The 9,948-nt window shown below is 37.7% G+C and overlaps 1 protein-coding gene across 3 annotated transcripts in view; it reads left to right on the top strand.

Moving 5' to 3' along the window:
* The first annotated feature begins 306 nt into the window (after positions 1 to 306).
* The window catches only part of THADA (THADA armadillo repeat containing), a 349,278-nt gene continuing 339,636 nt past the window's right edge, over positions 307 to 9,948 (top strand). The window contains exons 1-8 of one of the 3 annotated variants that reach the window (XM_017862711.1): positions 307 to 432; positions 3,167 to 3,213; positions 3,639 to 3,738; positions 4,011 to 4,105; positions 5,143 to 5,273; positions 8,805 to 8,953; positions 9,073 to 9,105; positions 9,355 to 9,403. In XM_017862711.1, the coding sequence (XP_017718200.1) occupies positions 3,663 to 3,738; positions 4,011 to 4,105; positions 5,143 to 5,273; positions 8,805 to 8,953; positions 9,073 to 9,105; positions 9,355 to 9,403 (533 nt within the window). In that variant the 5' untranslated portion in view covers positions 307 to 432; positions 3,167 to 3,213; positions 3,639 to 3,662. Of the gene's footprint in view, positions 731 to 3,166; positions 3,214 to 3,638; positions 3,739 to 4,010; positions 4,106 to 5,142; positions 5,274 to 8,804; positions 8,954 to 9,072; positions 9,106 to 9,354; positions 9,404 to 9,948 lie in introns of all 3 variants that reach the window. The other 2 variants (XM_017862713.1, XM_017862712.1) reach the window with 2 other exon arrangements.

Here is a 9,948-nt window from a genome sequence, read left to right as displayed (position 1 = left end):
TCCAAGTAGTTTTCTCCTAGACTCTGCACTGGGCCAACAGAGTGGGAGAAAGGTGGAAGGTCTGGACTGGGACAAAAGCGCTTCCCAGGCGCCCAAGCATGTGAAGAGAATGACTTGCGCGCAAAAGGGCCGGTCAGCCCCACCACCACCAGGAACGCGCGCCACTGACGGTAAAGCGGCAGATTAACCAGACCCGATAGCTACCGCCCACCCCGGTGACGTCACGACCTCGTCGAACTCCTGATTGGAGGAGCTGCGTTTGGTCAATTCTCGCGATGACTCCCCCAGGTTACCCCGCCCTCCCTCTCTTCGCCCTGACCCGGTAGTCGACCGCGGACCGCGTTGCGAGTCTCGGAGACGCCGTAGAAGGAGACCTGCTTCCGGGACTTGACCAGGGGCTTTCGACTCTTCTCAGACGCCGACGGGCACGAGGTTTGGCTCCCAGGTGTCTTGCCTGCCAGACCCGCGGTAGCGCGTGACTTTGCGCTCGGCTCGGCCAGTTTTGCTAGGGCCGTCTGGCAAGCCACACCAATTCCCAATTTTTGGTATCGCCAGGATTCGGCGGCTGTGAAACTGATTTCCGGTCGCTAAGGTCTCCATGGAGACAGCACTTTAACCCCTTTCTGCCAGTGTCATTTCTCAACTCCACGTGGTTCAGAAATCGCCCAGAGAATGTTTGTGGGAGTCAGCCAGGAAGGTGTAGAGTGAAGCAGCGTTCTAAAGGGAAGCAGTAAGTGGGACTTAGGAGGAGTGTAATTTATTGGGCACCTTCTGGCCTTGCGGTAGACACGGGATTTACCCCCTTGGAGACCCCGGTTCTTCAGGACACACGTTTAGGCAGGCATAATTACCGAATCTGCTTTTGTATAGCCCTCAGAATGGCAAGAGCAAATCCTCCTGCAAACTTGCTTACCTTTCACCAGAGAATAGTCTCCCTAGTTACGTTCCCCAATCTCTTCTGGCTTTGTACAGTGGTTACTTTCTTAGGAAGCGTGCCTCAATTCCGCTAGATCTGACTGTCCCTTTACAAATTACTCTGTTGTCGACACTTTCCTAGCTGCGTCCATTTTTGGTTAAGTGGTTGCTCACCTGCCATTACTGTATTGATTTCTTACTTCCCAAACAGAACATAGGTTCTTAAGATGTAGAATGTCAGTTAGATGTAGAATGGATTTTAGATACCAGGTAGTCCACCTTCCTGCCCTTAAAGACATATATCTCTTCTAGAACATCTCTGACAAATGTTTGTTAATTTGTTTTTTCGTCAAGTGTTTGTTAAACACCTACTATGTGCCAGGCACTGGTTTAGGAATTGAGGCCTGAAACATGAACAAAACAGATTAAAGTTGCTGCCTTCATTCAATTTGCTACTAGGGGAGACAGACAATATACAAATGTACACGTTAGGGTAATTTCTGGTACTAGTAACTGCTATGAAGAAAATTAACAGAAATGGTGTCTACGTGTGTTGGATTGGTGAGATTTTAGATAGAGTGGTCATGGAAGGCTTTTAGAAGGTAATATTGCAGCAGAAACATGAATGGTGAGGAGTCAGTCTTGCAAGAACATTAAGGGGCAGAGATACTGGGAAGTGTAAAGCCTCTTAGGTGGGAATAAAAGCATCAGGAAGTACAAAGCTCTTGAGATGGTGAAGAGGAGATTGGTTTGAGATGAAGAGTGGAGGAAGGCAGGGCCAGATTATTTAGGGCCTTGAAGGGCAAAATCTCAAGTTTTTATTATTTATTTATTTATTTATTTATGTATTTATTTATTTTTTGAGATGGAGTTTTGCTCTTGTCGCCAGGCTGGAGTGCAGTGGCACTATCTCGGCTCACTGCAACTTTTGCCTCAGGGGTTCAAGTGATTCTCCTGCCTCAGCCTCCGGAATAGCTGGGGTTATAGGCGCCCACCACCACACCCGGCTAATTTTTGTATTTTTTTTTTTGGTGCAGACGGGGTTTCACCATGTTGGCCAGGCTGGTCTTGAACTCCTGACTTTAGGAGATCCACCCTCCTTGGCCTCCCAAAGTGCTGGGATTACAGGCACAAGCCCCCATGCCCAGCCTCAAGTTTGAATTTTATTCTAAGTGTATTTAGAAACCCTTGGAAAGTTTTAAGGAAGAGAGTAAGTAATTCAATTTGATGAGAGTTTTTTTTTGTTTAAAGAGATTGCTTTGATGACTGTAAACAGAATGGGCTCTTTGGAGGTAAGTGTAGAAGTTAGGAGACCAGTTAGGGGGCTGTTTCAGGAGTCCAAGACAAAATATTCAGTCATCTTCTCTTCGAATATTCCTGGTGTTGGGAAATTCTTTGTTTAAAAGGTAGCCCAGTCCTTAGTGGCACTATAGAGCTTTTCCTTTCTATTGATCTGGAATCTGTCTCCCTGTAGCTTGTACTAACTTTTACTAATAGCAAGACAGTAAGTTTATAGTAGACAAATAAATCTACTCCCTTTTTCTCCAAAACAGTCTAGTAGCTGTTTTAAGGCTCTTGTCCTGTTGACTTTTCTCCAGGCCAAACACCTTTGGTTAACTGAGCTGTTCTCTGAAGGTGGTGCTCTCTAGGTCCTTCAGAAATCAGCTACGTTGTTTGTTATGGCTCCTTAAAGTATGGCCGCCAGCGCTGCACCTAATGCTCTATACATGTCACCTGACCTGTTTGGATAAAATCATGCGCTCTGATAGGCTGACTTCTGTGGTTTTTGGCTGTCATCTTGTGCTGTTGAGCTGTTTCAAACTACTTTTTGCCTCCTCAGGCTCTATTTCTTTTTCCCCTAAACTAAATGCAGCCCTTTACATTTATTTCTATTTCATCTTGGTAAATTTTGTGTTGCTCATTATTCCAGTTTATTGACCTGTTTTTATTCCTGATTGCATCATTCAACGTGTCCTTCCAGATTAGTTTATTTTATACATGTAGTACATTATATCCTCTAATATTTTCATCATAAATACTGCTAAAAATGCTAACTGCATCAAGAAAAGAGCCCTATGACATTTCGCTACCAACTTCTTTCCAGATGGCATGGTACTATTAGTGTGTAGTCGTGTAGTCTTTGAGTTGAGTTGTTTAGCCTATTATGAACCCATTGATTTGTTAAGTATCAATAAAAGCAAACTCAAGAGAATAGTATTTAAAAAACTTTTTTTTTTTTTTCATTTTGCAGAAATCAGTACATGGTGGTACCTCCTGTTAGTCTAACAAGTCACTGAGGTTAGTTTGAAGTACTTTATTTTTGGGAAAACTATGCTAGGTTTTTTTGGTGTGTGTGTTCTCTAAAAGAAAAGTTTGCTATATTTTAAAATAGACTGAATCATAGTAGGTAAAATAACTTTAGTCAGTAATAAACTTGAGCTTAAAACATTTTTCTTCTTGACATCAGAAATTCTTAGACAGTGATTCTTATTCTGGGGCACTTTTGCCCCCCAGGGGACACTTGGCAATGTTTGGAGACATATTTTGCTTGTCACAACTTGGGAGGGAGGAGGGTGCCACTGGCATCTAACGGGTAGAGATGGGGATGCATGAAACATAATGCATAGGATGATACTGTTCACAAAGAATGAACCCAGCCAAAAATTGATAGTGCTGAGGTTGAGAAACATTACATTAATGCCTTAAAGTCTTCTTTCTTGCAGTGACTACTGTTAATTCTATTTAAAATGGGTGTAAAGAAGAAGAAAGAAATGCAAGTTGCTGTGTTGACCATTTGCTGTCAGGACCTTGAAACTTTGAAATGTAGGTGACTTCTGGTTTCCCTTATATATTTTTTTCTAGTTTGCAAGCAGAGTATTTTAATCACTGGGACCCCTAGCATATAATATTCAAATTCTTTATATTTTCCTTATGTTTTGGATGTAAAATTTTCTTAAAATTCTGTCTTCAGACTATGTTCCACCTATTGCTTTGGTTTATAATTAAAAAATTTTGTAGAATGCACAACAAAGGCAAAGTTTTATTTAACTTACTGTTAAATCATTGAAAACAATTTTTTTGTATATGTTATATAGCTTTTGCTGATGTGGAAGGGAAAAATCTAGCTTCTTTGCTGTTACGTTGTGTACAACTCACGGATGGAGTGTCGCAAATCCATTATGTTAAACAGGTAAGTCTGAATTGATATTCATGAATGCATTTTTAAGAGTATCATGCTATTAAGAATTTTAAAAAATCACTGACAGTTTTTGGCCCCTAATTATTGCATATCAGTTTATCATTAACAAATAGGTATTTTTTTTTTCTTTTCTGTTTATTGTATGATATCCTCGTATTCAAAGCAGCAATAGAAGCCATATTCAGGCTTCTATCATAATTGAGCTGTAAATAGATAAGGTAGAAGATAATTGTGCATATCTCTTTTGTGGAGATAAGTTTTAAAATATATGAATCTTCAAAACTTTTTAGCAGGCACATTTAAAAGTTAATTTAAAATATAAATATTATACTTATTAGTATTTCAGTGTTAGGATTTACCATTTGAGCACACATAGTTTTTTTTTTTGGAAAGTAAGTAAATTTGTTACTGGTTTTTATATCGTGCCACAGCTGTTCTTTACCGTAAGCCGTTAACAGGTCTGTAATTCTCTGTGGAGGTGGGTCTGGAGGGTAAAGAGAGAGTTGGGGACATGAGTTTAAAAAGTTAATAAATAGTGAAATAGGTGTTTAAGTCAGTATCCTTGACAGTGGAGTATGGAAAACATTTCACATTATAATTGACACTTTATTTTATTTATTTTTTTGAGACAGGGTTTATTTATTTTTTTGAGACAGGGTCTCTCTCTCTTACCCAGGCGGGAGTGCACTGGTGCAATCTTGGCTCAACCACAGCCTCAACCTCCTGGGCTCAAGCGATCCTCCTGCCTCAGCCCCCTGAGTAGCTGAGTAGCTGGGACTACAGGCATGCACCACCATGCCTGGCCAATTTTTGTATTTTTTTTGTAGAGACAGGGTTTCTCCGTGTTGCCCAAGCTGGTCTCGAACTCTCCTGGGCTCAAGTGATCTGTCCACCTCAGCCTCTGAAAGTGTTAGGATTACAGGGGTGAGCCACTGTGCCCAGCAATTGAGACTTTAAAGAGTATCTGGAACCATGTTACTTTGCTATACTTGATATGAGAAAAATTACTTCAATGTTTTGTATTATAGATTGTGCCTCTGCTGGAGAAAGTAGATAAAAATGGCGTGTGTGATCCCACTATTCAAAGTTGTTTGGATATTTTAGCAGGCATTTATCTTTCATTGAGTCTAAAGAATCCCTTGAAGAAAGTATTGGCAAGGTAAGAAAAAAAGGAAGGGAAATCGGGTGTTAAAAAGTGTTGAATTTGACCGAAAGTAACTAAAGTTCCTTCCTTGGTTTGATAAAACTGAACTGATACAGATCACAAAAAGTTCATTCATACGGTTTCTTCTCTGTTTTCGCTGATTAATTACAACTTTTTAAAAATATAAAAAGCCTACTTAGGTCACAGACTTAATAAACAGGCTGTGGGCTGTAGTTTTCTAACTCCTCCCTCAATCCATTTACATTTATTGATTATGTTTAAATGTCATCTTGCTGTTTTTTCCTCTTTTTGTCCTGTCTGTTCTTGGTTTAAATATATATTTGCACAGATAACACAGGAATATAGGCTTGGTGTAAAAATTTCAAGCTATATAGAAGTATATGAAACAAAAGGTAAGGCTTCCATTTCATTGTTTAGGACTTATCTTTTCTTAGTAAAGATTGTCACTTACCATTTTGGTATTTATCTTTCTAGACCTTTTCTTTGAGGTCTGCATATGTGTGTTACATTCTACTTTTTTTTATGTATCTGTAAACGAGATTATATTCTACATAATGTTCTGTAGCTTGTTTTTTCACTAAAGAATGTCTTAGAGATATTTCCATGTCATATAATCCTTTTAAAAAAAAATTGTAGTAAAAGACGTAACGTAAAACCTCAGTCTTAACCTTTTTTTTTAAATGAATTCTTTTTTTAAAATTTTAATTTTTATTTCCATAGGTTTTTGGGGAACAGGTGGTATTTGGTTACATGAGTAAGTGGTGATTTCTGAGATTTTGGTGCACACGTCACCTGAGCGGTGTATACTGTACCCAACAATTTGTAGTCTTTTTGTTTCTCACCCCCTTCCCACCCTTTCCCCTGAGTCCCCAGAGTCTGTTGTATCATTCTTATGGCTTTGCATCCTCATAGATTAGCTCCCACTTATGAGTGAGAACATACGATGTTTGAGTCTTAATGATTTTTGATTGTATATAGTTCACTATTGTTAAGTATATTCACATTGCAGTGCAGTGATCTCTAGAACCTTGTCATCTGCAAAGCTCTGAAACTCTGTACTCATTAAGTAACAACTCCCCATTTCCCGCCCAGGCTTTGGCAGCCACTTTCCATTCAGGAATTTGATTACTTTAGATACCTCATATTAGTGTAATATTTGTATTTGTGTTTTTGTGACTGACTTATTTCACTTAACGTAATGTCCTTAAGGTTCATCCCTGCTATAGCATATGACAGGATTTTCTTCTCTTGAAAGACTTAATATTCTGTTGTGTGTATATACTGCGTTTTGTTCATCCATTCATCTTTCAGTGGACCTTTGGGTTGCTTCCACTGCTTGGCTGTTGTGCATAATGCTGTTGTGAACATGGGTGTGCAAATATTTCTTTGAGATCCTGCTTTCAGTTCTTTGGATATATACCCGGAAGTGGGATTGCTGGATCATATGGTCATACTATTTTTAATTTTTTGAGTAACTGTCATACTGTTTTCAATATGCAGCATTTTACATTCCCGCCAACAGTCCTTACTTTTTCAGCTATAAATATTCTGTAATATGAATATACCAAAATTTAAATGTACCATATATATGACATATACGTATCTATGTATGGTACATATTACATGATTTATATTACATGTTTTAAAGTAATCACTTCCCCATTGCAGTGATACTCTTATGTGTATAATTATATATGTGTATTTCTCTGAGATAAATTCCAAGAAGTGGAATTTCTGGACCAAAAATTAGGCCTGTTGAAATTCTTGTTAAATTGTACTCCCCCAGACTACCAATTGAGTTAGAATGCTTATTTCTTCTTCATGTATTTCCAACATTGGATAATATGAATCTTTAAATCTTTTAAAATCTAATGAGTGAAAATGCTATCATTATAATTTATGTATCCCAGATTACTAGTGTGATTGAACATTTTTTAATGTGTGGAGTTTGAGTGACTTTTTTTTTTATCACATATCCTTTGTACATTTTCTTGTTAGAATGTTTTCTTGATTTATAAGACTTCTGTATAGATGATATGCCAAATACATTCCTTTGTTACTTGTCTTTAAACTCTCTCATGGTGTCTTGTCTTTACAAAAGTTAAAATTTTATTTTGGTTATCAACTCAGCTAATTTTTGTGTGTGTAGATTTCTGAGTTTTATACCTTACTATATGTGCTTTCTGTAATACAAGATTATTTACAATATTATTTGCAGGCCTTATACTATTTTTTTTTTTTGCTCAACGGTTACGTCCATCTGGAATTAAGGTTTGAATGTAGTGTGAGGTAGGGATCCAATTTAGTTTTCTTTTTTATATGGGGAACCACTTATCCAAACGGTTGAAAAGTCCATCTTTGCCCACATATTTGGAACACCACCTTACTGTGTTATATGTTCACATATATACATGGGTTTAATTTCTGATTTGGGTCCATTTGTTCATACACCAACACCACACTTTTATTTACTATAATTTGATAATGTGTTTTAATTATGTATCAATGTTAAGTCATCCCTCTAGTGACTTTTCTTATTCTGAATATTCCTATTTTTGAATTCTTTTCTTCCAGAAAATCTTTGAACTGTCCAGTTATATTTAGAACAAAGCCTATCAGTTTTGATTTATATTAATTGAGGCAAAATTGATATGTTTAATTTATTCATTTGATAAATTTTTATTGGCTGCCTACTGTGTTTCAGCACTCCCTCTAGGAATTGGGGGTAGAATGAATGAAACAGTCCAGAATGGAGGTTACATTCTAAGGGGAAGATAGAAAATAGACAAAGTAAATAAGTAACATTTATAGGCTATTAGATGGCATGAGTGCTGTCTAAAAGCGGGGAGGGAGGAAAGGGGACATAAAGGATGGGGTGAGGGTTACAATTTAAAATATTATGGTCACTTCATATAGCTTTGCTCAGACGTGATAAGATAATTGAGATTGACCTGAAAGGAATGAGGCAATGATTGTTGAGTATATTTGAAAGAAGAGTATTTTGGATGGAAGAAACAGCAGGAGCAAAGACTGGTATGTCAGAACAGAGCAAGGCCATGTGGCTAAAGCTAAGTGAACAAGGATCAAGATGAGGTCAGGATTGTGATGGATGCCGTTTTAAAAATCAAGAAAAGAAAAGAAAAAAAAAGATGAGGTCAGGAGCTTATGGTAGTGCCAGATTGTGTAGGGAGGACCTTGTAGGTCACTGCAAACACTTCGTCTAGTACTTTAACCGAGAAGGATATTGTTGGAGGCTTTGGTAAGAGAAGTGACATGGTGTTTTAACAGTGTCACTCTGCCTACTTTGCTGAGAATAATCTGGGATATGGGAGAGAAGCAAGATGGAAGCAGGGAGACCAGATGAGCTGACAGGGAATTCCAGTGATGTTAGTGTGGAGTTGTAATTTTCTGGCTGTATTTTGAAGGTTTAGTTCAGTATTCCCACATTTGTATGATTCTCTTCCCTCCCCACATATTCTGGGGCTATTAGATTGTCAGATTTTTAATATTTGTTTCTTTTTCTAGCTCACTAAATAGCCTACCTGAATTTTTTCTACCTGAGGCTGTACACCGTTTTACTTCTCGTCTTCAGGAAGAATTGAGTACTACTGACTTATACTCTTATAGGAAAGTAATTGACAATATATCTTCCTGTATGGAGAACTTTAACTTGGGTAAGGCAGCACTTTTCTAGTCCTTTTTCTGGCTAACGCCTCTCATCACATCATAGGTTTTAAATGATACTAATTTTGGTCATGAAACTCCTTACCAGTGTTCATTTTTTCCTCTACAGGTAGAGCAGGTGTTAATAATCTGCTTAAAAATGGTAAGTCCTATTATTTTATTTTGTTCCATGAGTTGATGGCTTCTATGAGTCATTTTGGAACTGGCTCTTTTAAGTTTCTTGGCAATAGGTAGAACATTGTAGAGAATTCAGGTACATCATGCCCCTTCTTTTTAAATTTTTGTTTCTATATCATGGTATCATTTTATATAAGTGATATAAAATATTTTATTTTATCGAAGTTGAAGTTCACAGTTTTAAATTCTGGTTTGTCATATTCTTTTGTTTCAGTGCTTCATTTTCTGCGGAAGAGTTTAATTGAAATCCTGGAAGAAAATAGGCAAGTGCTATATGTTGGCATTTGTGTGTACACACTTGCAGTTGTACATTGTCTTTGTACACAGAAAAATTTGAAAGTCTCAGAATGTGATCTTTTCATCCCTCTTCATTAATATTATTACTATTACATTTTTTTGAGACGGGGTCTTGCTGTGTCACCCAGGCTGGAGTGCAGTGGTGTGATCATAGCTCACTGCAGCCTCAACCTCCTGGGCTCAAGTGTTTCTATCACCTCAGCCTCCCGTGTAGCTGAGACTACAGGCATGCACCACAACACCCAGCTAATTTTTGTATTTTTTTGGAGACAGAGTCTCACTATGTTGCCCAGGCTCGTCTTAAACTACTGGACTGAAGTAATCTACCAGCTTTGACCTCCCAAAGTGTTGAGATTACAGGCGTTAGCCACTGTGCCCAGCCCCTTTCTCCATTAATATTAGACCCAATTATTTAAATTTATTTTTTAGAGGTTTGATATTTAATTTTAATAAATACAAAATTTTAATATTTAAACTATATTAAAATATTTAAATTAAAAATTAAAAATTT

This window comes from Rhinopithecus bieti, unplaced genomic scaffold (genome assembly GCF_001698545.2).
Source record: "Rhinopithecus bieti isolate Rb0 unplaced genomic scaffold, ASM169854v2 scaffold_61117, whole genome shotgun sequence".
In the NCBI taxonomy this organism is placed as follows: Eukaryota; Metazoa; Chordata; class Mammalia; order Primates; family Cercopithecidae; genus Rhinopithecus; species Rhinopithecus bieti.
The sequence above is the reverse complement of the archived record's forward strand: the minus strand, read 5'-3'. Positions and strand labels throughout refer to the sequence as shown.